Genomic DNA, 25,807 nt, shown 5'->3' on the forward strand with positions numbered 1-25,807 from the left:
TTCGTGATGGAGCACACCTTGCGGATGTGCGTTCAAGAGGGCGGTGGTCGCGCGAGAGAGGTACGTATTTCTTTGCTCGTGACGAGTGTCGGAGTCAGAGCATGTGGGTTTTGGCGGGCGCGCGGAGCGGTCGGTGTCGTGTGCCGCCGCAACTTTGCGGGGTTCGGTCGCGTTTCGGCCGGGTCACTGGCGCCGCGGAGGTGGTGTGGGAAGGACGGTGGTGTTGATGCAGCAGCACCGACGAGGGAGCGATGCGGTCGGGCATCTGAAGACGGGCGGCGGCGGGCGCGACACGGGCCGGCAAGGGAGGGAAAGGGAGGAGCCGGACGGGATTACCGGTACGCACGAGAACGGGCGGTGGGAAGAAACACTGGCAATCCAGCCCCTTTGCCGAGGCGATCGACGCAGCTCCCCGCAGCGCGCTAGCGTAGGGCTGACGTCTGTCCCATGCCGTCGGTGAAGTTACAGCGCACAAACAGCTGCCAGATCTATAATCTTGTGGTACCACGTCTCGCCTACGGATGCACTCAGCCAATCACATCCTTCCTGATGTCCTCCAGCTTCCTCCTCTGCTTCCCATCGTCATCGAAATTCGCCTCGTCTAACCACCTTTCCAACGCTTTTCCGGCGCCGCCTTTTCCGTCATTCCCAAACCAGTCCTCTTCCACCATCGAGAACCACGCCGTATCCCTCCTCCGCCCCTTGGCAACCATGTGCGCTCTGAACCGCCCCTCCCACACGAATCCCAACCGCACCGCCGCCCGCTTGCTCGCCTCGTTCAGGTCGTTCGCCTTCCACTCCAACCGCCGGTACCGCAGGTCTTCGAACACGTATCGAGCGAGCAGGTAGACCGCTTCCGTCGCCGCCGCCGTGCGCTGCAGCGGGGGCGAGAACAGGACGTGTCCAATCTCCGCGACACCGTTGGCGGCGTCAATGCGCATCAGCGAGAGCCAGCCGAGGACTTGGCCGTCCACGAGAACGGCGAAGAAGAGCGGGTCCTTGGAGACGGATTTCCGGGCGATGGCGGCATCGAAACTCTCCCGGGCTCTGGTAGAGGTGGTGACGGGCTCGTCGGGCATGTAGTCGAAGAGCCAAGCGTTGTCGAGGCCGCTGATCAACGGAAATAGCGTGTCGGCGTCGGAGGGAGCGAGCGATCGCAGCATGGCGTGTCGGCCTTGAAAGTGTCTGCGGTCTGGGGAGAGGGCGGGGCGGGGCTCGACCATGGGGCCGAGGGGCCTGCCGTCTCGCTGAGAGCCAGCCATCTTTTACGGTCAGATCGAATTGGGACTGTGGATGTGCGGGCTATGACTGGGATGGAGTTGAAACCGATGAATCACACCGTTTTGTATGTCCGAGCGGGTACAGGGATTATGTAGCGCGATACTTAGCGCTAAACTAGATTTAGACTTAGTTTTGTACCATGAACAAGCGTCAATATTCCAGTCAGTAATAGTTGATTCAAGCTAAGTAGGAAGCATCATAGAGTACTAATGGTGCTAGCAGTATGGGCAACTAAGCTACCCGTTAACTTGTCAACATTGCTCCTGCACGGATATACACTCAGGCATGTCACAAGAATCGCAAAGCTTTAATCGGTACTCCATAACTGCTTGAAGCTCTCGTCTAATCAAGGGCCATGTCTACTTGCATGAGCATTCGACTTCACAGCTGTTCCCCATTCCTGAGATAATGTCTCTTTGCAGACAAAAGAGTTCGATCGTAGGAATGCGGACATAGGGAAGCAGGGAGAGTAAGAAGATCCAAGGCGATGAGATGGCCAGTGTTTGGCGAGATATCCTCCTTGCGTTCAGCCTACTCTTCATGTCAGTGGCTCTTACCAGTGAACTTTGGCTCTCAGTGATCTCACCTTCTGATCCAATTTTCCAAATTTCTCCGCCAGGCTCTCGTCTACCGTTACGTTCCTCTCTTATGAGCGTGAACCAACCTCTGGCGAGCGGCGTGAGAAGCAGAGCCGAAGCCAAGCTGACCGCCCGCCGGGCTTTCCAAAGCTTTGTCAGACTTGGCCTCATGAGGGGCCTCGCCATGGAGAGAGCCGGTGCGTTTGTGCTTGGCCTCGTGAGCGGCCTCGCGACCGGAAGACACTTTGCGCTTGTTACTGGTCTCGTGAGCGGCCTTGCCACCGGGAAATCCTTTGCGCTTGTTGCTGGCCTCGTAAGCGACCTGGCTACTGGAAGGTCTGGCGCGCTTTTCCTTGGAATTATCCGCAGGACCTGTCGCCTTTTTCATGGGCTGTTGCTTGCCGGTGGTGTGAGCCTTGACGTTGTTCTGTGGCTGCTTCTTCGAATGTAGGTAATGGCGCTTGTACTCGCTCTCAGCGGCGCGGAAACCTTCGAGAGTGACCCTGCTAGATTCAGTAGCTTCGTTCGGTGCCCGCTTTTTCATCGCACGGTTGACGAGGCGCTTCATGGTCGCTTTTGGTTTGGTATTCTCAGCCGCAAACTTGTTCATGGCATCGCGAAGCTTTTCTGCCGTTTCCACAGCAATACTGGGGTGCGTAGTGGAATCGGGCTTGAACCAAGGCCTCACATCTTCGCCCCATTTCTTGGCAACCTCGTTCATGGCATCGCGAAGCTTTTCGGCTGTTTGGAGAGCAGTATCGGGATGCGTAATGGCGTCGCTTGTGAACCAGGACCGAACGTCTTCGCCCCATTCCTTGAAAGCCTCTTCCGTGACATCGAGAAACTTGACACCCCATTCCAGAGCACTGTGGTGCGCAGTGTGGTTGAGCGGGAGATGGGATGTAGCATCTTGGCCACAGAGCCTGACAATGTCATCAACGAGACGGAGGGCAGGCTGGAGTTTGCCGAGCAACTTCTCTGCATCCCAAGCGAGCTGTTCGGCAAAAAATTCCTTGGTTTGCTTCGGGCGGCCGTTAAACGCCTCTTTAAGATGGAACTCGAGAATTATCAAGTGGAGGCGGTCCATGACGTAGTCACGGTCTGCAAACGTGTGAGTGCGCTCGGCAAGAGCGTGCATAGCCTTCAGAAGACGGCGAGGCCAGTGCTCTATGTCAAGGACATAATGGTGGCTTGAAGGTGGCAGCCACTTGAGCTTGTCGTCGCCCCATTTGCCGCTGAGGGTGGCGACGAGCTCTTCGGTCGGAACCGCCTGGACGAGATATCAGTAGTCGGAAACTATCTGCAAGGTTATCTCAAGCTGTGGACGAAAAGGTAGTCGGAAGCTTACGTTGGGTGACTCGGGCGGATCGTCCGTCAGTGAGCTTCGCATGGTGGTTGAGCAGCGATGCGACGGTCAGAGCGGTGAGGAGGATTGAGAGAAGAGCTCCGGCGCAGATCTTTATAGCAGGTGCAGCGAGCTGTGAATGCATACATAGGTCGGCAGAGCGTCGGAAGCCGATGGAACCGGGAGATGTGGCCTTGGCGGATTTGGAAGTCGCGCCCCGGTAGGACGTTTAACTCTCACAACGCAGATTGGCGAGGCAAGTGCCGAATCGCGTTAAATGCGCGCTTCCTGTGACGCAACGTGTTGCCGATGTTTAGAGCGGAGAAGGTCAACGCCACGTTCAGTGAGAAGTACGATAGCCGTTCTGTGCAAAGTAGTTTGTGTCATTCCCACTTCATCAAAACTCCATGGGGGTTTCCTGATCCGGCCTGTCCTCTCACACCTGCTTCCCGTTGATTTTCAATCCACGCGTGAAACTTCACGGGGGAGAGGAACCATCGCTAACATTTGGTAGATGCACGACAGGCTCATTTTCCACTACTTGGCCATTGTATTGCGATGAAGTGTCGTTGGACGTCAAACCTTCCAGATTAAGTAAAGTGGGGCGCGGGAATTTGGTGGCCGCCCGCTCTAGATATTTGCGCGACGCACCCGACCGCTGACGACATTCACAAAACTGTCTTCCATCCCACGCCTAATAATATCACGGACGTCCAGCATGGTGAAGATGATGGGAATTCTGGGACAGAAGAGGTTAGCGGTGGTATCGAGAACAGTGGTCGAACTAGCGCGGCCGGGATGCAGCCGTGAACTGCGTCATCATCAATGGCGCCGCCGTACCTGGCTTTAGGTTCAGCCGTCAACAAAATACCTCCCCACAATCCATCGGTGGACAGGGCCGCTCGCACCGTGCCAGCTCTCTCAACTCCTCGTCCTCAAGTCCAAGCCGTCGCGCGCCTCCATCATCGTCAGCGCACCGCCGAGCCAGTCGCTTCGCCCAGAATACTTCCGTACCTGCATCGTTCCTTCTCCCTTGCAGCTCTGATCGCCGCAGCCATGGCGTGGTCCCAGCTAGAACCGACAGCACCGCACCTGACTTACATCGTGCTGTCCTCCTTCCTCATCGTCTACGCCCTCTTCTCGCTCTTCATCCGCAACCGCCTGCACCTGTCGGAGCCGCCGCTGGCCACGCTCTTCGGTATCATCTTCGGCCCGCGTGGCGCTGGCGTCCTGTACCCGCAGCACTGGGGCATGGACGACCTGCACATGCAAGAGCTGACGCGCCTGATCCTCGGCATCCAGGTCTTCTCCACCGGCATCGAGCTGCCGCCGGGCTTCTTCAGCTTCGGTCCGCGGGGCAACTGGCAGAGCGTGCTCGTGCTGGTCGGGCCGGTCATGGTGTTCGGCTGGCTCGTGTGCGCCGTCCTCATCTGGGCGCTGATCGGGGTCGACTTCGTCGTCGCCCTCATCATCTCTGCCTGCATGACTCCTACCGATCCCGTGCTGGCCGCCTCGGTGCTGTCTAACTCGCAGTTTTCGACGCGCGTGCCTAAGCGCCTGCGGCGGTTGCTGTCGGCCGAGAGCGGCTGCAACGACGGCGCCTCCTTCCCCTTCCTGTACGTCGGGATCTTTGCGCTGATGAGCGCAACGGCCGGCGAAGCGATCAAGGAATGGTTCCTCATCACCATCTTGTGGCAGTGCCTATTTGGTGTAGTGTTGGGCGTCGCCTTGGGGTTTGCTGCCAACCGTATGCTCCGCTTCGTGCACGCACGCGACTTCATCGGGCGTGCGTCCTACCTTGTCTTCTACCTGCTCGCTGCCGTCTTCTGCACGGGCGTGGCGGCGACGCTGGGCACCGACGACTTCCTGCTCGCCTTCAGCGCCGGCGTCGGCTTCAACCACGACGGCTGGTTCCGGCGCCAGATCGCCCAGACGCGGCTGCCGCACATTATCGACCTGATACTGAACAGCGCTATGTTCGTCCTCTTCGGCGCCAGCATTCCCTGGGCCGAGTTCTCCTCGTCCTCCCTACCCTCCACCATCAGATCCTCCGTCTCTCTTGGCCCTGGCCGCCTCCTCGCCCTCCTCGTCGGCATTCTGCTCCTCCGCCGCCTCCCCGCTGTCCTCGCGGCGAAGCCGTTCATCCCGGACTTACAGACCTATCGCGAAGCCCTGTTCGCGGGCCACTTCGGCCCCATGGGCGTGGGCGCCCTCTTCCTCGCCCTTGAGGCCCGCGCCCAGCTCGAGACCGGCACCTCGCAGCCGCTGCCGTACCCGCCGACCGGCGACGACAGCCTTCCTACCCAGCGGCAGCTGGCCACACTTGTTGTTTGGCCCGTCGTATGCTTTATAGTGCTCGGCTCGACGATGGTGCATGGCCTGAGCACCCTGGCGATCAGCGTGGGGAGCCATTTCGCGCGGAAGGAGGGCGAGAGGGCGCCATTGATCGGGGCGGAGACGGATGGGCTTGGCTCGATGGTACATGATGAAGATGAAGTCGAGGAGGAAGAATGGGAAGAGGAGGCGGAAATGGACGATTGAGGGCGCCCCGTAGCCGTTTGGCGGTCTTCTGATTTGGAGTATATTTGTGTATTTACATTGCCGTTTTCATGGTCTTGCTGGTTCCTGGCTCAGGGCTGCTGGCGCCTGCCAGCAGCCGGGGTGCGCTGTTCCAGAGTGACGTCAACGCCCCTGTAGCAGCATGCCCGCCTCGGGGCACGGCCTGAGGCCGACTGGTAGGGCACGCCATCCGCCGTCGTCTTTTGTGCACTCATCGTTCTTCATAGATGTGCTTTAGAATGCCGTCAAACTATCTGAGACAAGCTGCGTGAATTCCCGCATCCACCTCTCACCGTTTGTTGTCCTTTGTCCATTTCCGCGTCTCAGAAACCTCATGTTTGTTGTCAATGTAGGGTGAAGCCGTATTATTGATAAAAAGATGTAGAATTGTTCCGAAAAGGTTTTCGGCGGGAGGACGGTGCACCACAATGTGAGGAGATGCCGTGGTGCAGCGGCAGTTCTGGTAAGAGCGGGGGAGGGATCTCTGCGCAGATTTGAGCGGAGGTGCATTCGCAACGGCCGACCGTGGATGAGCGGCACAACTCATGTGAGCCAGAACCGTGGAGTGAGGTGGCGCGTTTTCGGATGGCGATTTCGCCCGTCAAAGCGCGCTTTCCAACAACACTGGACCACGCTGAGGCAAACGGCGAGCGGGAGAGGGAGTAGATGAGACAAGAACGGCATAAGTGCAGGAGAGATTCAGCCCAGGTGGAATCGAATGCGCGTACTGCCTGCTCGTGTCAGTTTTGACCACGCTGGACATCGCGGCTCTTTGCCAACTTTTGTATGACAATGGTTCTGAGCCTTCCGATTTCATTATGACTTATCTCACTTCTGTTTCTTCAAGCTCAATTTTCGTTGTTTTCGCGAGTGGTAGGTGTCAGGCTAGTATGCGACAACAGACAGAGACCAGGGTCCTCCCCGATCCGCGGTGACGCGCAGGACATCTCGTTGCTGGCCCACAAGCTACGTCAATTTCACCACTTCGCTCAAAAGACGCCCATTTATCTTCCTCTTGTCGCTGCTTCATTCATTGCGTATCTGCCACTGTTAGCAATGCTCAGGCCGCTCACAGTGTGCATCGTCAGCATGCAGGTGCCTTGCCAACACTTGATGGCACAGAGCCCGGTGGCCAACATTCGAGCACGAAATCACCAGCAGTCATTTTCGGGTAGTAAGGTGACAGCGGATACAAAGAAGGCCATTGTCTGGTGAAAACGTGGATGCGTCACGGCAAGTGACCGATACAACGCGCTACATCATCACCCCAAGAAATGGGCGCCAGTTGTACGCGGGCCGGTCCGCGTGAATAACACAGCCGCAGTCGACTCATAATTTGCCGTCTTTCCATTGGTTCGATGCTCTCCGCCGTCCCGTGCCATGGTTGACCGACTACAAAATTGACCTTTTGACCGGGCGCGCCCCACGTTCGGATATCCCATGAGTGGTCAGCCAGCAGCTGGACAAAACGCCCCGTCAAGCACTTCCGCACGCCTTTGTCTACCTGGGTCATCCGAGCTGTGCACCAACTCGTCGTGGCAAACATAAAACTCCTCCCGCTTCGCGCCCGGCTCGCTCTTTCAACATCCACTCCACGTCCAGAACATTCGGGTCTTGACAACAACACAAACACGGCTTCTGAACATCAACCTCCCCAGTCAAAAGTGCGGTCCACTCAAACAGGCCCGGCTCTTCCCACTTCTGACCACCCCAGCTCGCCGACCACCATGCCAGCCCCAGTCTTGAGGTCCACCTCCGCTCCTCCCAAGTTCCCTGCCATGTCAACTTTCCAGGAAATCAGGACAACGATGCGCATCGAGAGCCTACTCAACCCCGTGGAGGATGATGCATACAGATATCGCCCTGACCTTGCTGCTCAAGACACGGCCTTGAAGGTCCGCAACGAGGCTGCCCTCACTCTCCTCGGGCTCGCCTCATCTCCTCCCGGTAAGCCCATCAACCCTCTGCCTCACCATTCCCACCGGCTCGCACTGACAGCCCTGCCAGATATCGCGGCGATTGCCCCGCCGCCCAAGGTGGTTGTGGCTCCCACTCCCCCTCCTCTCGGCATGCCCGCCATGCGTTCTTCTCCTCCCCACAGCGCCTGGCCGTCATCCACGGGCGCGGAGGCTGGCGACAGCTCCTCCGAGTTCGCGCCCTCTCAGTCCACGACTTCCGGCGATATGCCCCTCCCGGAGGCCCACACCGACAACCTCACCGTCCCCAATGCCGAAAGTCCCACTCCCCACACTTCCCGCAACGACGACGACCTCTGCCTCACAGCCAGTGATGACATCGACGATGTCGACAATGCCGACGACGACGACAGCAACAATCGTATGTCCCCTTTCCCAACCCCCATACCCTCCCCCTTCCGTTCCTCCACTAACACCGCGCCCCTCACAGTGAAAGAAGGCGACCCGGCCAACCGCGAGTTCAGCTGCTGGGTGATGGGTGACAAGTGCAACACGGGGCAGTACACGCTCAACCTCTCGCGCAAAATGGTGTCCGACTACTTCGGCCGCAACAAGACGGGCACGAAGAAGGTCGACTCGGGCCGCTGGATCCGCGCGTGCCGCAAGCACTACCAGCGCAAATCCTACCAGGACCAGTGGCGCTGGCACAAAGGCAACGTCGTCATCCAACAGCTGCGCATGATCGCCCAGCAGCAGCGGCAGCGGCAGCGACCGGCCCGCTTCAAGGTCTCCCTGAAGAGCAGCGAGGCCCGGCGGCTGTCGCTCTACAAGGACAAGCTCGTCAACGAGCGCCGGCTGTTCGACCGCACCGCGCCCGAGGTGACCCGCGTCGGCGATGCCGACGGCGCCGAGGCGGGCCAGGCGCCGCTGGCGGTGCTGCAGGACATTGTCGACTTCGTGCGCGCACACGGTGGCGAAGATGGCGCGACGAGCGGCTGTCTGGATGCGGACGCGTGCGAGGAGCTCATCGAGCGCGCCGTCGGGTGGGTTAAGGCCGGGCGCTGCCGTCGCTTGCCGCTGTTCGAGATGATGCCCGTGTTTGCGGACGAGGTGAAGGAGAAGAAGGAGGAGGGCGGGAAGCTGGCCGCCGGCGAGAAAAAGGCGGCCAAGACGCCGTCGCCGAACAAGGTGCGCGGCGCGGCGGCGGCGGGCAAGAAGCGTAAGCGTGGTGGTGGTTCTGGAGGCAGCAGTGCTGCGAAGCGGGTGAAGGCGTGAAGTGGTTGCTGGTCTGCTGGGTCTCCTTTTTGCTGACGGGCGTGGGGAAATTGGTGTGATTTTATGTCTTCTTTGGTGTTCCCGGGGCGAGCAATGCTAAGAGCCTGGAAATGAGTTGGTTAGAGGCATTGGCGGCTCTTCGAGCTTGCGAGCATTTTCGCCGCGTCTATGGCGCGGCACGGCTGATATTATGACCACAGTTGTTTTGATTTTGTTATATGACCGAGGTGGTGACCAGTCTTCGCGTGAGCTGTAGCAGACGGTCTATGGTTCACCATTTTCGAGAACCTAGCGTTGACCTTTTTCTTGGTGACTTACTGCTTAGCTTAGGGACGGACTGCGGAAAAGCAGTACCATCTTCCGCTCTTCGAGTAGGTGATCGAGGCGCTGTTGATTTAGGCTTTAGCTAAGTGCGTCCCAAAACATATTCTGGTGAGCTTCCTCAGGGAACGTGGTTGACATTTGTTGTCAGCCCCGTTACTGCTTGACAGGAGGACCCCTTGTTCAGGAACCCTTTCCTGTTTCTGGTGGTGGCTGAAACTATTCGTTAGGGGACTAGTTACGCTGGCTATTGGGACCGTAGGGGCTCAGCAGGTTCCATCAAGTGTCAAATGGGCGAACCGTAACACATCTAGGACATGGCAACAACGGCTTGGGTGGTGTACGTAAAATATGAAACTGTTCCGTCCTACTCTCTCCCAAGGCACATAGTTGAGCCGAAGCACTAAGCAATCGGACCAAGCCAACGTGGGTATTCTCCTCCATGCACGCCCTCGCACGCTGCCGAGACGCAGCTAGCCAGACTGCCGAAACAGAAGCGCCTCCCGGTGAGCCCCGGCCCATAGTGCGCATACTTGGCGGAGTTGGTCAAGATGGTCTTCGCAGGCCGGGGCACAATGGGCTCTTGTATCATGCACCAACACGTATCCGTCACGAACTGAACGCCAAATCGCTCCAGCTCCGCCACCAGCCCGGCCTGGCTGGCCAGACCGTACGTGCTGCGGCCACATGTCACGACAACAGCGACTCTTTCATCTTTCGTCCGGTCCCGACACAGCTGCGCGAGCTTCTTGACCTCGGCAAAGGAGAAATGCGGGTTCCCCAGTGACACCAGATCGACGGGTCGGCGGGCGCCTTTTTCGGCACTGTTCAGAGTGTCCCAGGCCGATGCGAGATCCTTCATGTCCAAGTCGACGGCGGGAACCTCGCGGCCCTCGCCAACCGCCTCATCCAGCGTCGCTGCCTCGGGTGTCACGCCGACCATGTGGAACATGGGGGCGCTCGACGAGGTCGCGAACGCGGCACCAAAGGCTTTCAAGTCATCGGTCGAGGGCTTCAAGTCTGCGAGGCCGACAACGACGGGTATGCGGTTCGCTGCGACGCTTCCCACGCAGTATCCCAAGGTCGGGTAGAGCGAGTCGTCCACGTCGTTCCCGTTTCGAAAAAGTGTCTCCGGGACCCTGATGCAAAGCGCTGCCAACCTGTTCTCCTCCACATGCGGGCCCGCTCGCGGTGCGCGCCCCGTCAATGCAATAGCGAGGTCGAGGAAGTCCGGATACTTCATCGTGCGCGCGCCCAGCACGCTGTTGGCGTAGACGACGGCGTTCGACTCTGCCCACGCCACCTGCTCGCCGCGCCGTGGCGGCCGCTCGTTGCCGTCGGCACTGCCCGGCAGTAAGTACGGCGCGCAGGTGAAGGTCGGCCGCGCGCCCATGTCGGTGTACGCGGCGGCGAGGCGCTCGGCCGGCTCGCCCAGTGCGACAGGGTCGACGCCCTGCTGCCGCCACCGCCGCGCGTCGACCGAGATGGAATTGAGCGTTGTCGGCACGACTACCTGCCCGCCCGCGTCGCGCAGCTGGGAGGCAAAGGCGAGAGAGGCGGGTCCGGTGTAGACGCAGCCATCGATGTGGGCTTGCGTCACGTCGAGCAGCTCCGTTGCGCCTTGTAGGGCGGCCATGCGGAGGATTATGCGCATGACGGAGCGCGCGGCGGGCCCGCGGGAGCCGGACAGGAAGGCGTGGTCGATGGGGGAGAGGCTGATGGTGCTGGCGATTGGTGCCTGGTCGGCTACATCGTCCGCCAGCGCGGAACTGTGGTCTGTGGTGGAGACGCGGTTGCCGTCAACGCAGAGGTGACTAGCGCGCAGCACCTTCCGGAAGCCGTTCGAGCCTAGAGTAACAACGGGAATGGACTTTCCGAACAGCTCATCGGCCACCACGACACCGAGCGTCAAGATGTCTTCCCGTCGCTCAAACAGGACAGCGCTGGGGCCCTTGTCGTTGAGCAGCAACTCCAACATGACGCCGCTGCCGGAGCAGGATCCCCGGCCACCGGGGATGACGAGAACGGCGCCCTTGAGGCTCCTTCCACTCAACGGATGGTGACGATCGATGACCTCGCCAGTCAGCGGGTTGACGCCGCCCCAGAAGCTTATTTCCACATCGCTGGCAACAACTTCGCCGGAGGCTCTGCCAGAGACGTATGCAGTGCCGTGAACGGTGAGTCCATCCTGTAGGGGTGTTGCATCTGTTTCAATGTCGCCCATTGCCCTTGGTCAGGCATTGACTGGTTATGTGAAATGCTTGAAGATAGAGGATGCAACGAAGGATTATGAGATAAGATGGCGAGAGAATGGTACCACCAGCGGTTCCCTGCACGATCCTTGCTTCTGGTGGGAACCAGATAAGCAGCGTTCGGGTAGAGAAGGGCCATGGAACGGTCTGATCACCAGGGGCGAGGGAAAGAATCCGCCAGTTGGGACCTGAGATAGGGCTGAAGTCGGTGGTACTGCGTTTTCGACTGCGATCGGGAAGACCTGCCCGTCCGGCTCGAGTGGCGTTAGTCATTCCGTTCGGTTTGCGACGGGCCTCCCCCAGGCCCCGCCAAGATAAGCCAAGAAGCCGGCCAATCAGCGCAGCTGGTTTGTTACCCCGCGGGGTGACCCATGAAAATATTACAAAACGAAAGCACGGGCTGCTGGTCGACTTGCCTATCGGCTTCTGGTCCTCGCACTAGCTCAAGCCACTTCTCATGCGGCCCTTTTCTTGTATTGTGGCACCCAATGAACACCCACTCCCACGGCGAACCCCGCGTCACGCTGCGTCTGGGCTGAACTTCTGTACCGGGCTAACTCCATGCGCCTCAGCCTGGATTCGACCACCCTCTCGACAAGCCGCATGCATATAATCTCTTCGTCGCCGCGAACAATTATGTCTCACTCCCCGTCCAACCCTCTCTCTCCTCTCTCCCTCAAGACCCGCCTCTCGTCTTAGCAGCCGTCATGGAGAAGGACTACAAGGAGGCTTACGGCGCCGCCGAACCCGCCGACGTCGAGTCCAAGGCCGTGGGCGAGACCTTTCCCCGCGACATCGACTTCTCTCGCCTGAACCACGAGGGCACCGCCAACCTGATCTCCGGACAGAATCAGCTCGAGCGTGGTCTCAAGAGTCGGCACATTCAGTTTCTTGCACTGGGTGGCGCGTAAGTCACCTCTCATTTTCTTTATCCAACACCAACCCCATTAACACTTCTGCAGTATTGGAACCGGTCTCTTCGTCGGCTCAGGTAGCATCCTCTCCACCGTCGGCCCCGCCCCGCTGTTCATGGGATACTTGTCGATGATGCTCGTGGTCTACAACGTCATGAACAATCTTGGCGAGCTCGCCACCTACCTACCACTAAAAGGCATCAGCATTCCCTACTTCATTGAGCGCTTTGTCGATCCCAGTCTTGCGTTCGCCTCGGGTTACAATTATTGGTATGCTTATGCCATGCTTGTGGGAGCCGAGGCGTCTGCAGGAGCAATTCTGCTCGATTACTGGAAGACGCCGGTTCCTCCGGCTGTTTGGATTGCTATCATCCTGGCGATCATCCTAGCCCTCAACATCTTCGCGGTTGAGATCTTCGGTGAGGCTGAGTTCTGGTTTGCTAGCATCAAGCTCATTACTATCATGGGCTTGATCATGGTGAGCTTGGTCATTATCTTGGGTGGTGCTCCGGGTGAAGGTCGCATTGGCTTCACGTACTGGAAGAATCCGGGTGCAATTACGCCGTACCTGGTTGACGGAAACACGGGGAAATTCCTGGCCTACTGGACCGCCTTCGTGCGCGCAGGTTTCGCCTTCATCACCTCACCCGAACTGATCGCCCTCGCAGCCGGCGAGACTGTCGCGCCCCGCCGCAACATCCCCAAGGCGGCGGGCCGCTTCGTATGGCGTCTGGCCATCTTCTACGGGTTGGGTTCGCTGATGATTGGCGCCATCGTGCCGTCGACTGACGACCGACTGCTCAGCGCCGAGTCCAACGCCAGCGCGTCGCCGTGGGTCATCGGCATCCAGCGCGCAGGCATCGGCGGCCTCAACCACGTCATCAACGTCGCTATCCTGACGTCCGCGTGGTCCGCCGGCAACGCTTTCCTCTACTCGGGCAGCCGTATCCTGTACAGCTTGGCGCTCAACAAGCAGGCGCCCGCCATCTTCACTAAGACGACCAAGCGCGGTGTGCCCTGGACCGCCGTGCTCGCCACCTGGTCGATCGGCCTGCTCTCCTTCCTCACCGTCGGCAGCAACACGGGCGAGGTGTTCACGTGGTTCATGAACATCTGCACCATCTCCGGGTTGATTGCGTGGATCGTCGTCAGCATCGCGTACCTGCGCTTCCGCAAGGCCATGATCCACCACAAGATGATGGAGCGCCTGCCGTTCAAGACGCCGCTGCAGCCCTACTTGACCTACTTCATCCTCGGCCTCCTGGTCATCCTTACCCTCACCAACGGCTTCCAGGTCTTCTTCCCCGGCCACTGGAGCGTGCAGGACTTCCTTGCCGCCTACATCACGCTGCCCATCTTCCTCGTGCTGTACATCGGCCACAAGATCTGGTTCCGCACCCCGCTGGCGCGCAAGATCGAAGAAGTGGACGTCGTGACGGGCGTGTCGGAGATGGAGGATCTGGCGGCGCTGGACGAGCCGCCCGTTGCGAAGAATGTGTGGCAGAAGATTTGGTTCTGGTTGGCATAAAAAAGGGGTTTGTGCGCCGCTGGGAGATGATAGATATGAACTGTACAGATTTACTTGTAGATGATTGAATAGACGAATCTCATTTGTTTGGTAACCGATTTTCATCTCTGATTTGAAAGTGCTACCTACTTCATGACCCAGATTCGCGTTTTGCTACCACACCACGAAAAAAACGGTGTCCATTGTGAACTTGTACTACCTTGAAAACCACGAACTTGGTTTATGAACATTTTGCAATGAAATACCTAGCGCATCGAAGATTCCACTTTCCAACAAATATCAGTTGCATACAGCCTTCGAGAAAACCCACATCTCATCAACTGCCGTGCGTGCTCCACTAAAATGCCGAACGATGTGCAGACAGATCGTCATCACCATCATAACCAGACGAACGGAAAGAATGCCAGAAATCATCCCCCGAAGTCCAAAGAAGAAGGAGAAAAAAAAAATAGTCCGGCGCCACCCTCCGTGGGATCGACCCTTAGCGCAACCGCATCCTGGGGGCAAGCCGCCGCCGCCGTCGCCGCCGTCGCCGCCGTCGCCGCCTGCCCGCCTCGTATCAGCGATCCCGGCTTAGTAACTGCATATACCCCCCTTGTCTTTCCCTTCCCGCGCCCTCGGTTTACCGCGGGCCAAGTCTTAGCGCGGGTGGGATGCAGGTCCGGAAATCGGAGTGGCTTGGATTACCAAGACAGATTTATGCCGCTTCGGGCGCCCGCCGATGGCGCTTTTGCCGTTTACGGTGCCAGTACCTGAGGCTCGGCGGGTAGGGTGACGCGGGTTGCGTGGGTTAAGCTCATCTGCCGTTCCGCTGCTTGCCGAGCACTGCTCGACTGCGCGCGCGCGCGGCAGCCGCGTATCCTGAGGCGTAAGGTGTGAGACGTGATGGGAATTTGTCAACGCGGGAGGGCGTGATTGCGTTGACTTTTGGGGCGGCAGAGGCGGGCGGAAGGGAGATAGGTAGATGCCTTTTTTCGCTTTTTGTCGTGGTGGACGGAATGGTGCGCGGTGAGTAAAGAAATGGTGCACGGACTGTGTGAGTAGATGCCAGCCGTCTTCGTCATTGTCGAATTTTTTTTTTTATTTCTTGCTTTCACGTCATGGCTGCACGTTGCGCTCAAATTCAGACCAAACCACCAAAGCATGGCTAGAAGAGTTGTCAATTGGCTAGCTGAGTCGGTAAATTTACAGGAGCAAGTCGGGTCTCATACAACATTAAAGCAAGATGTCTCCGAGCCGACGGTTCGTGTATTACGCAAAATACAAACTGTGACCAGACTATCCACCGAGACACTAGGAGAATGCCGTCGGCACGCGCGTAGCTGCGGAGGAAAGTATAGTTTTCAGGGGTCGTATGTCCCAGGTATCCTTGCAAAGACCAAGATCTGTCCTTTCGGCAGATCCAACACCAAGGGGCCCAGGAAATCAGAAAGGGTCCAATCTGCCACGGAAGTACTGACCATCTCCATAGCTTCCTGTCCCCATGGGGAGTCTCCAGACCACGGACATGTCCGAGACCCAACCACAGCGCATGATGATCCCACAACCAAGGAAGTCATCGACCCCAGACCCAGGTCAGCTCAAACTATTACATAACTCTTTCCCCAGCCCCTCGTATTCCTTCCGCTATTTTGAATGCACCGGCCTGTTTCCCCCGGTCTCCACACATCCATCGGCGAATCCCTCGACCCACCCACACTTCTCAGATACCCCGGAGTGGAGCCCTTGACCGCCGTCGAATCTCGTGGCTCTCGGACCGACTTTGATAGGCTGTGCAAGAAGCACCACGGGAAGTTCCTAGAAGGATTGTCGTCGGCGGTCTGACTCGAGTGAAAAGGCCAGATGTTCAGGGATCCAGTGCAAGACGCCCAAGGCTGAGGGGGGCTTGATGGCCATTACAGACGATCAGTCAGCAGTAGTAGCAGCAGAGAACTGCAGGAGCTTGTCCAGGATCAAGATTTGGGAGAGAAGTGGCTGCGCCGGGGATGACTTAGCGGATAAGAGTGTCGTTGCGTAATTCAGTTTGCCTCTCTGCCGCGGGCCATTGCCTATCGCAGTGGCGAGTCCGTCAGATTGTACGACCGGCATCTATCACTTGCTACGTGACAAAATGACCCTATCGACTACATTCGCCAGTTGTTTGTTCGCCGCTGACCGGCGCTTCCTATGAGAGCGACGGGGCCGGATGGACACCTCTCGGCAACCTATCGTGCCGTGTACACTTACCAGCCTTGTTCGGCTCCAAATTGCGTGTCAGGCAGACTTAACCACCACAAAGGAAACATTAAACGTTTGCTTGCGGTGCATCTCCCATTCACTGGCCCATTGAGTGGAAGTGACGCTTGGAACAATGGAGAACAGGACACGCGTGGCCATATAACCCAACAACTAGTTAATGGAAGTACAACGTGAGACTTGCAATCGACCCACTGGGCGACGGTGTGTGACGCTATTTGGCTGACGAATGAGCCGCTGGCTGGAATGGGACAAGATTATCCAATTCTGCTTCATTCTCAACTTTGCGAAAGCCATATTTGAAGTTTGCTGTGTGATTTGTCTACGCGTCATCCCTTTAATTAGAAACAAGTTGCTGTCTTCACGCATTCTTTCAACTTTAATCCACGCACTGATCCCTGTCGTTGAAGTGACGAAACATCAATGCGGATCGTCAGGACAGCAGGTGTAAGAACAGCCATACATTGACAATACTGCCCTCATAGTGATTTTGTGTGTACACATAAGCTATAAGTTCCAGCAGGTTCCAAGACCCCGCCCGAACCAAAAATTCCATCCTCATCCAAAACCTGACCTGCTTGAAATTGGACGCATGCGGCACTCATGGCTGCAGGCATACGAGCAAAGTGTGCTCATAGGCTGTGAGCCACCAGGGCAAAAGACGAAAGAACAGCCAAGAAAAACACAAAGACTGGTAAGAGGATGGTAAATGCGACGGCGTCAACCCGATGGAAGCCACACAAGAGCATGGCGCCGGCGCAAACAAAACAATGGAATGGGCAGACGGCACGTAGTCGGGTAGTAGTCCAGACCTTTTTTTTTTTCCCCACGTGTTTCTGCAGCGGCGGCCTGGATCGCATCCGTTGTTTGGTGCCGACTCCAACGCCACCGCACCGGCGGCCCGCCGTGCAGCACTAACGCTCCGGCCGCCCGCCCGCGCCCTTCACCCCGGCGGTCCCAGAATGCCCTTCTCTCCGCATCTCGCTCTCGGCACCAGAATACAGCGCTACCTGCCGTAGCCGCGCCTGCGCTCAGTTGCGGCCTATGCGTCAGTGCATCTGGGCTTTGGGTGCGACGTCGGCCTACGGCAGGCTGTCAACCACTGGTGCGAAACCTACATGACTACGACGATGACGTTACTGACAGCGATTCGCGTCCGCTTTCCATCGGAAGGAACGTTGTGGTCTAGCCCAGCACAGCAACTGTCGATGGGATCGGCGCTCCTCCGCGACTTTTTTTGGCGGCGAGTTTGATCGGAGATACGCTTGCTGGAGTCCACGATCAAGGCTCGCATGGTGCTGGAAGACAAACAACTATGCGGATAGTAGGGGTAGGAGAGAAGGGATTTTACGGAAGTAATAATGTTGACCTTCTTCTTCGTTGTTACCGCCACAAACTCCTCCCACAGCGCAACCACCTTCACTTCACACCACCGCTACCCAATCTACCAATAATGTTTGCAGCATCGGATGCTTTTAACACAATACTGAATTTTCAAAGCAAGAAGAGCTGGAGACCAACCTTCTCTATTTGTCCGTGTAGGATGTGTGGTTTCGGAGGTCGACTACTCACTTCGACGTACGTACCCAGGAAATGCTACAATTTACATTAAAGGCAGCTTAAAATATGGCAAACGAGATAAGGCTGTGTAAGAAGCATCGCCATGAAAAATGCTATAGTCTGCTGTCACTGTCTTGTTACGGCGTAAGCCTGTCAACCTGACGCTGATTGACAGCTCTTTCCGGCATCAAGCCTGGCCTCCCCTTTTCTGCCTTTGTCCAGGAGTACGCTATGAGAGAGATAGATGAGGTGGTTATTATGAAGTGCGCCTTGAAACCGTTTTGACCGCGTGGTGTTGCTGTATTGTTCGTGGTCGGAATCAAGAGTTCACTTCAGTGCATTTAACATTGTGTGCAAGGGGGTCAGGGCTCTGAAAAGCCTGGCGGCAAATAACTAGCTTCTCGATGATATGCTGGAGATGGTTTCTAAGCACCGCATCTGCTCTCAAGTCACGACTGTCAGTTTTGCAGACGTTTTGAGACCGGGCAATTGAGATATGGATTACTATCTATCCCTCTCAATTCCGTTCTACACACTGCAAGTTCCCATCTTCAGTAAGGAGCACATGCTTTGTCTTGGATCAGACGCACATGACGAACACGCTGTGGCCACCATCAAGCCAGCCAAGTCAGTTGTTCACAGCCCCAAGCTTGCTGCTCTACTTGAGCCTGACGCTCACCTCCTGGGCCTCGCCGAGCTGCAACAGACGCAGCTCCGCCGGAGTGAACTCCTTGCTTCCACCATAGTCCTCCCCCATCTTGATGTCCAGCTTCGGGTCAAAGGTCATTGCGGCGTAGTCAATGATCCCAGCCGTGACGAGACCATCCTTGCGCCTGAGGATCACGATGCTGGTGATCATCTTGCGGATGTAGAAGCGCCTCGACTCAGGGTCGGGGTGCTTCTTCGCAAGCTGGGCGAGCGAGATGAGGAGGCCCGTATCCCAGTACAGGGGCTCCTGGGGGAACTTCAGGATGGCGTGAATGGGGAGCCACAAGATGTGGAACGGACCCCAGCAGGCCCTCAGCTCCTTGATGGCCTTCAGCTTGGGCTCCAGCATCTTGGAGACGTACCTGACGTCGCTCATAGCAAGCAGAGTCTTGCTAGGGTCCCAGCGCTGGCGGGTCTTGAGGCGAGCAAGTAGGGCGTCCTTGACGGCATGACAGTGGTGCGGGAGGGTCATCGACGAGATCTTCCAGAGCCAGTACAAGACGGGGGCCGACCATTCCTCGGGGTTGTCGACATGCAGCATGGTGCCCTCGGGAAGCCAGTCCTGAAGCTTGACGGGGATGGTGCCCCAGTTTTTCTTGATCTCATCGACGTTGTAACGGAACTCGGCCGTCTGGATGTCGCCGATTTCCATGTGAGCATGAGCTCCAGCGGAGCGGGCCTGGAGGGCAGATGGAATGTGGACCTTAAGAATGGCGTCCTTTGAGTCAGGACCATTGCGGGAAGCTACACTAGCCAGAGCCCGAAGCAATTTTGTATCCCAGCTGACGAGCGGCTTTGAAGGTGCGAACTCAGGCCAGGTGTCGCAACCATAGGCGGTCACGATTGCGTCGTAAGCGGCGAAGTTCGGCTCCAGATCATCGCAGACTGCCTTCAGATCGTTGTGCACAGGGGTCATCTTGTGCTTCTTGTCGGACAGTGAAGAGCGCGCGGACGTCTTCTTAGCAATGAGACCATGTAGCTGAGCACGGCCGAGGTTGCGGGTAGCAAGGGACCAGAGTCGGTTGATGATCGGGGGGTCCCATTTCTTGAGGGGCAAGTCAACTTCAGGAAGGCCGTTGGGAAGCCAGTACTTCGTATTTTCGCCGAAGATTGCCTTCAGGTCAGCAATCTGCTTCTGGATCGGCGGCATCTGCACTCATCATCAGTGACAGCTAATGGCAGCGAGGTTAAAGAAGCGCTGACCTTGATGTGGACCGGCATATTTCTTGAGCTTGCAGATGTCGAACACGAGCGACAGGTACGAGGGTGTTGACGTTTAGGCTGTGCCAATTGGGTGACACCCCAAAAAGTGGGCTCGGAAGAGGCGGGTGATGCACTCAGTGCCAAGGTGGAGTCTGCGGGGAGTGACTGGGTCAGCGATGGCGTTCGGGTTGCTCTCGAGCAGCAAGTTCTTCAAAGTGGCTTACCGAAGGGACTTGGACGCAAGTTGGCCTGCCGAGGTTGCTACGGATTTTTGGGTGTAGTGGAGTGGTTGAAGAGCAAAAATGAAGGTGGACTTTAAGGGGAGCAGCAGTGAATGGTGCACGGGGCTGGCAAAGGGTGCCGTCGCCACGGCGACCAGCACAAAATCACTTTGGTATCTATATGCAACCAGGTGTGACACACAGGTGGGTGATACCCAACTAGAGAGGTGAAAGACACCGTGACAAGCGTGAGCAGGGAGGAAGGTAGGGCGGGCAAAAAAAAAAAAATCATAAACTTGTCAAGTTATAGAGCCCTGTAGCTACGCAGGATCGAACTTCTGACCTCTAGCAACAGCTTGATTGAGGTCGTCCCTCCGCTAACGCGTCGTGTCAGCCACGGAGTGGTCCAACTGCGTACGAAGTAAGTCATTCGACAGCCAGGAGCTGTATGGAAAATTGCATTCGCTGAACTACAATATATACCCTACTTTTTTCACTGTCTACCATCCACTCTGGCGCTGCTTGGCTGTCAATACACAACATTTCTTCAACATTTCTTCACAGAATGAAGAGATCCAAAGAGATATGCGGATGCCAAACACCGACACAGAGGCAACCTAAGGCACCCACCCACAGCGTTTGTTCGTACAGAGAGCAACTCTCAAATGTCGGCCCGCACCCACCGTGGAGCCTCCAGACATGTCCAACTTTTGCAGCTCCTTATCTATCCAACCCCCGATGCGCTTTCACCACGTCACGTCAACCAACACACAATATGCTATCCAACTTTGCCGTGCAAACTATGCTTTTTGTTCCCCATAAATGACTTCCATATTGGAGACGAACGGAAAGAACTCGCACCACCGGGCCACAGCAGCCTGGCCACAGCATTTCCACCTCAGGTGATATTCATTCTTGCACTGCACTGCTCTGGCTTCACCCGAACCCCAACTGAGTAACAAAAGGGCTCATCCTAAAGCTGATGGAAGCGAACTGTGTCACCACTTGCCCTGCAGCCGATCATCGTTTGCTAACGAACTTTCCAAATCAAGTCACCTGAGGAAGGAGCAAGACGTGGAGTAAAATCCATCCTCATTCATCCACTCTAAACAAACCGAAAGTCTAGCAGAAGCAACAACAGCTGTGAATGACTCACTGTTGCGGGAGATCGTAATGCCAACGATAGTAACTCCCATGCGAAAAAGCTATATACTCTTTTCAACAGACAAGCCAAAGGGGCACTTGTGACCGAAGAATCTGGCTGCTTGATATCAAATGCTTTGCTACCTGCTATTACATAGACAAAGTTGTAGCCGCTCATCTTGTGGAGAACGGTATAGTATTGGAAATGCCAAAGCCTGTTTATATCAACATACTTGGCGGCTCTATCGTGGAAGCTGCCGACGTTTCGGCCACATCCGACAGGCTGAACGATAGCACGGAGTTTTTAACATGCTTGGAAGTAGCCACCAGTAGGCAAAACAATGTATGACGCGACCTACATAGGCGGGTACCAGCCCTCGATGTCTCGCCTGGTTGATATTCTTGTCAGCCAGACTTTTGATCACCCACGTTCAATGGCGCCGTCAGTCATAGGGCATCAACGCTATCACGAGTCCAATGAACCACCTTGATCGTCATCAATTGTGATTGTTGCTATTGGGTCCACTTTAAAGAGGCTTTGAAGAGAGTGTACGTTGACACAGTCTGAAGATTTGAGCGGACTGAGCACTCACTCCACTGCGTACATAGCACTCACCCGAAATTACAGCTTTGTAGTCACTATGGCGACATGCCCTCACTCCTGGGTGCAATAAGCAGCTTCCAATCACTGTGACCCAGTGCAACTCCCGACTCATTGCTTTGAGGTGAGACAGTTCGCCGACCGCTAAACAGAGGCGAGAGAGCATTCTATAGCCATGCCAAAGCCTCCTATATGGTGGCAGTTTCCGAGTAGAGTAAGCTGCACGGCATTGCAACAGGTCTGAATAGTCAACACTGGAAGCGGGTCAGCCGTGCGTACAAAGAACTTTGTACAAAAACCCACGTACCGTGGAACGGAGCCTGTGGACTTCCGGGCCTCTCTTGCTCTTCCTGTTTGCGGCAGAGATGGTAGCGACCAGACGCGCCGCCGATATCTCCACAAGCGTGGCAGATAGCATAGCAATCAGGTGAAGGCAGCCTGAATGATTCAACGAAGAGTGACAATCACCTCCAACAAGCTCGTCTTTCTCATCCTGGTCTCTGGGAGCTCGTCGTCATCTTCGTTGTCCGGTCTCTTGCGCTTCGCGCTTGGTTTCTCAACAACATCATCTATGGCATCGACAGTACCAGTGCGCAGAGTGACACGGCAGTCTTCCTGTTGTTGGAAGAACCAAGCCAGCTCGGTGGCCTTCTCAATAGCCTTGCCCGTCGCCTTGATTGTCACTCCCTCCGAAGGAGTGTCCCGATTGATCGAAGCCTGAGCAGCAGCAATGATGGGATCTCCGCGCTGTTTGTGCTTCTTTTGAGAAAGGACACTTTGAGTCGCCCGCTTGTCGGCCTCCTTGAGCAAGCTTCGCACGCGCTTGACAGCTGATATGAAGGGCGTTTTGGCGCTGACGTAGACAATCTTGGGCGTGTCACTGCTTTTGTAGGGCGAGGGAATGGGCGGGTGCATCAGTGGGCGCTTCTGGACGTCGGCATCTACCTTCGATTAGCGTCATCGTCAGGGTGGAAGGTGGTGGATGCGTACGAGCTGGGAAGCGCGGCAGCTTCGCCGGGGCCGAAGCCCCGGTAGGTACGGGCTTCCCGTCAGCCATCGCAGTGTGGCTTACGAGAATATCAAGAGGAAGCCTAGAAGTTCCGGGGTCAAGCGAAGCAGTCGCGGAAGATGCGCTTGGGCGGGGTGCGACGCGGTCGGGTGGACGCGACCGAGTGAAATTTTCGCACGGACCATCCGCTGTGACGACACCATTCTTCGACCCAGTCAACACCGCGCGACCTCCATCAAACATGCGTCTGGGCCACCTCCATCTCTCCCGTCCGCAGAGGATATGGCCGTATCGGCGGGTTGCCGCGCTGCAGGACCAAGCCGTGGCGAGATATCTAGCCGCGAAGGCCCGGCCTGATCTACCTCCGCCCAACCCTACCATCATCACTGCCGAATTCCACCCCGTCTACACTTGCGGCCGCAGAGAGGTCGGCACCGTCGATGCCAAGCAGCAGGACTACCTCCGCGCCAATGGCGAGGCCGACTTTGTCGAAGCCCTGCGCGGAGGCCAAACCACGTTCCACGGCCCCGGCCAGCTGGTTGCCTACCCCATCATCGACCTGAAAAGGCATCGCATCACCCCGCGCGACTATGTTTGCGTGCTCGAGAAGACCGTCATCCAGACTTGTGCTGCCTATGGCATCAAGGCCACGACCACCGAGCACACGGGCGTGTGGACCACCCCGGACAAGAAGATATGCGCGCTCGGCCTGCACATGCGACGGAACATCACCAGCCACGGCATTGGCCTGAACGTCAACACCGACCTCAAGTGGTTCGACAGGATCGTTGCTTGCGGACTCGAAGGCAAAAGGACTACTAGCTTCGAGTCCGAGGGCGTTGTTGGGAAGACGGTCGAGGAGGTCGCCAGGTTGTTCGCCCAGAATTTGTCCGAGAGACTTCGAACCGCCGGTGTAGACGAGATGAACAACGAAGAGGACTATCTACATTATTTAGATACCAAATAGAAGACCATTGTTCTCAGGATACATTTCGAATATTCGATTATCACTGTGGCTAGCTTGGTCGGCCATGTTCGTTGCACGATTGCGAATGTCCATCTTCATTCTAACAAGGTAAAAAACATTTAGCACAAAAGAGAGACGAACAGTCATACCACCCTTAGTCAGTTACAGCTTACAGACTTCTCTGATCCAATGAGCAGCTGAAAAGATGGAAACATCACAGTGAGAACACCCTACTCCCCTAGACTCGTACTTACATCATCACTAAAATGCAAGCGCCAGCAATTGCTCAATTCCAAGTACGCATGTCAGACGGTAGTCTGCTGCTGCAACGTTGCCACCAGGGCCGGCGGCATGTCCGCCGTCCCATCGTCGGGCAGCGCTGGCGTGGTGATGCCGCCCTGCCACGACCCGCCCTCCTTCGACCATTCCACATGACCACTCGAAGTCGTCCGCAGAATGGTTGCCGAGAAATGTGTCAGCTTCGGGCAGCTTTCCTCCAACTTGCGCATGTCGTCCGCCGATGGGAAGGTGTGGTCGAGAGCTTTGCGGCGAGGGTTCATTACCTGGATGGGGACCCCGACCAATTAGTAATCAAAACCTTGAAGAGGAGGGTTATAGCTGGTAGGAAGGAACTTACGGCCATCGAAAACTCCAGCGTCGGGTTGCCCACAATTTCGACGCGTTCAATCTCCGGGCAATGCCTAAGAGCCTCCAGCAAGCGATTCTTGCACATCTCGGTCGGCTCGATTTCCAGCGTCACGCTAATCATCAGTAAGCCGGTGTGCTTCTGGAGGACCGTCTCCAGGTCATCGACGGTGAAGGTGTAGAGCGTGGTGTTCAGCGCGCGCAGCGCCGTTGGCGCCGTCTTCTCATCGGTCAGTGTGTAGACGAGGTGGTTTGCGTGGCTCTTGTGGAAGGCCATGACGCCCTCGGGCTTCTGTTGCACCTCGCCCTCCTCGCTCACGTTGGTCGGATCCTCAGGGTCATCGGTGTTGTCGGGCGCAGCGACATTGAAGCTGCACATGACGAGGCTCGGGTTGACAAACGCTGGCAGTTCCTCCGCTGGTATGCGGCGGAGGAAGTCCTCGTCCTCGTGGCGGAAAGTGTAGTTGAACTGCAGGAACATAAGACGCTGGTCCCGCGCCCGCGCCGTTAGCTTCTCGCCGACCGTCTGGAAGAAGCCGGGGCGCGCAAAGACGTCGAGCAGCTGGATGGCGCGCAGGTCGCGCAGCTTGTCGAAGAAGGTGACAGCATCCTCCTGTGCCTCTGCCGTGATGCCGCACAGTAGCTGGCTGTACGCGTCGAAGCTGCGCACGTGAGGGAGCGCCTCCGCCAGCGCCGACAGGAAGCCTGCCGGGTAGCCTAGCGAGAAGAGCTCCAGGGTCAGGCTTTGGACACCCTGCGGCAACGCTGGGATAGGCGTGAAGCTCTCCAGCTGCTTGGGATATTCGTCGATTTTAATGTCCGACGTCAGCGTCAGCGCTTTGAGCTCCTTTGCCTCGGGCGGGAAATCTGGGATGGCGAAGGCCGGGAGCGGTATTTGCGCGCCCTGGGCCTGCGCGGGGTCCACAGGGTCCTGGGAGCCTGATTGGGGGTCGAGCTCAGCCATCTTGGTGGAATAGCGAGCAACAAATGTGGTAAGCAATTGATTGCGAGGGGTGTGGGAATAGTTGGGAGAAAGGGCAGAGGCAGACAGCTGGCGGTGGAGGGGACGTCATGGTATTTAAGAAGCGCCCGCAAGGCAGGCGTGGCGATCGTATTGAAGCCGTCGGTATTGGGTGACAGGATGTGCGGGGGAAGCATCATGACGACGGGCTGAGGCGGAAGCTGGTGCGGAGAGGCTCGTCTGATGGTTCATGCGCTAGGTCTGGAGGGGCCATGTGGCGGGGACCCTGCAAGTGGGATGCGGGGAAAGCTGTTGCCAGGAGCTGCCATGACTCGGCCGTGGGGCGCCGCTTGCGTACCTGGTCCAGTTTGACGTCCTACATGAGCTTGCTGCAGCATCAGAGCTGGGGGCAGGTCGGAAAAGAGAAATAATTCGGAGAAGCCTATCCCGATGACCAGGGTTGCGGCGTCGTCGTCGCGCCAGCTGCATGTCCGTGCAGAGTCTGCCTGTATGGAGCATCTCGCATGAGGCTAACAGCGTGACCCTTGAAAGCTGTGCGGCGGGATATCTTTACATTTCAAAGCT

At 57.0% G+C, this 25,807-nt stretch overlaps 10 protein-coding genes across 10 annotated transcripts; 4 read left to right on the forward strand and 6 right to left on the reverse strand.

Annotated features, from left to right (window-relative positions):
* Positions 1–527: 527 nt before the first annotated feature.
* SLS55_003238 (uncharacterized protein) lies at positions 528–1,262 on the reverse strand (the record flags this gene model as incomplete). Its single annotated transcript, XM_066774716.1, has 1 exon — positions 528–1,262. The coding sequence occupies one exon, from the start codon at positions 1,260–1,262 to the stop codon at positions 528–530; it is 735 nt and encodes a 244-aa protein (XP_066634835.1).
* A 652-nt stretch (positions 1,263–1,914) lies between these two features.
* On the reverse strand, positions 1,915–3,249 carry SLS55_003239 (uncharacterized protein; the record flags this gene model as incomplete). The annotated part of the gene is made up of 2 exons (XM_066774717.1): positions 1,915–3,129; positions 3,208–3,249. The coding sequence occupies 2 exons, from the start codon at positions 3,247–3,249 to the stop codon at positions 1,915–1,917; spliced, it is 1,257 nt and encodes a 418-aa protein (XP_066634836.1).
* A 1,011-nt stretch (positions 3,250–4,260) lies between these two features.
* Positions 4,261–5,745, forward strand: SLS55_003240 (uncharacterized protein; the record flags this gene model as incomplete). Its single annotated transcript, XM_066774718.1, has 1 exon — positions 4,261–5,745. The coding sequence occupies one exon, from the start codon at positions 4,261–4,263 to the stop codon at positions 5,743–5,745; it is 1,485 nt and encodes a 494-aa protein (XP_066634837.1).
* Positions 5,746–7,490: 1,745 nt separating this feature from the next.
* SLS55_003241 (uncharacterized protein) lies at positions 7,491–8,954 on the forward strand (the record flags this gene model as incomplete). Its single annotated transcript, XM_066774719.1, has 3 exons — positions 7,491–7,710; positions 7,771–8,100; positions 8,170–8,954. The coding sequence occupies 3 exons, from the start codon at positions 7,491–7,493 to the stop codon at positions 8,952–8,954; spliced, it is 1,335 nt and encodes a 444-aa protein (XP_066634838.1).
* A 724-nt stretch (positions 8,955–9,678) lies between these two features.
* On the reverse strand, positions 9,679–11,499 carry SLS55_003242 (uncharacterized protein; the record flags this gene model as incomplete). Its single annotated transcript, XM_066774720.1, has 1 exon — positions 9,679–11,499. The coding sequence occupies one exon, from the start codon at positions 11,497–11,499 to the stop codon at positions 9,679–9,681; it is 1,821 nt and encodes a 606-aa protein (XP_066634839.1).
* Positions 11,500–12,234: 735 nt separating this feature from the next.
* On the forward strand, positions 12,235–13,969 carry SLS55_003243 (uncharacterized protein; the record flags this gene model as incomplete). The annotated part of the gene is made up of 2 exons (XM_066774721.1): positions 12,235–12,434; positions 12,490–13,969. 2 exons carry the CDS (start codon positions 12,235–12,237, stop codon positions 13,967–13,969), a joined length of 1,680 nt encoding a protein of 559 aa, XP_066634840.1.
* A 4,453-nt stretch (positions 13,970–18,422) lies between these two features.
* SLS55_003244 (uncharacterized protein) lies at positions 18,423–19,693 on the reverse strand (the record flags this gene model as incomplete). The annotated part of the gene is made up of 2 exons (XM_066774722.1): positions 18,423–19,622; positions 19,688–19,693. 2 exons carry the CDS (start codon positions 19,691–19,693, stop codon positions 18,423–18,425), a joined length of 1,206 nt encoding a protein of 401 aa, XP_066634841.1.
* Positions 19,694–22,087: 2,394 nt separating this feature from the next.
* On the reverse strand, positions 22,088–22,697 carry SLS55_003245 (uncharacterized protein; the record flags this gene model as incomplete). Its single annotated transcript, XM_066774723.1, has 2 exons — positions 22,088–22,581; positions 22,631–22,697. 2 exons carry the CDS (start codon positions 22,695–22,697, stop codon positions 22,088–22,090), a joined length of 561 nt encoding a protein of 186 aa, XP_066634842.1.
* Positions 22,698–22,890: 193 nt separating this feature from the next.
* On the forward strand, positions 22,891–23,616 carry SLS55_003246 (uncharacterized protein; the record flags this gene model as incomplete). The annotated part of the gene is made up of 1 exon (XM_066774724.1): positions 22,891–23,616. One exon carries the CDS (start codon positions 22,891–22,893, stop codon positions 23,614–23,616), a length of 726 nt encoding a protein of 241 aa, XP_066634843.1.
* Positions 23,617–24,175: 559 nt separating this feature from the next.
* Positions 24,176–25,225, reverse strand: SLS55_003247 (uncharacterized protein; the record flags this gene model as incomplete). The annotated part of the gene is made up of 1 exon (XM_066774725.1): positions 24,176–25,225. The coding sequence occupies one exon, from the start codon at positions 25,223–25,225 to the stop codon at positions 24,176–24,178; it is 1,050 nt and encodes a 349-aa protein (XP_066634844.1).
* Between the last annotated feature and the right edge of the window lie 582 nt (positions 25,226–25,807).

Source organism: Diplodia seriata (assembly GCF_021436955.1).
Source record: "Diplodia seriata strain FDS-637 chromosome Unknown scaffold_3, whole genome shotgun sequence".
Classification (NCBI taxonomy): domain Eukaryota; kingdom Fungi; phylum Ascomycota; class Dothideomycetes; order Botryosphaeriales; family Botryosphaeriaceae; genus Diplodia; species Diplodia seriata.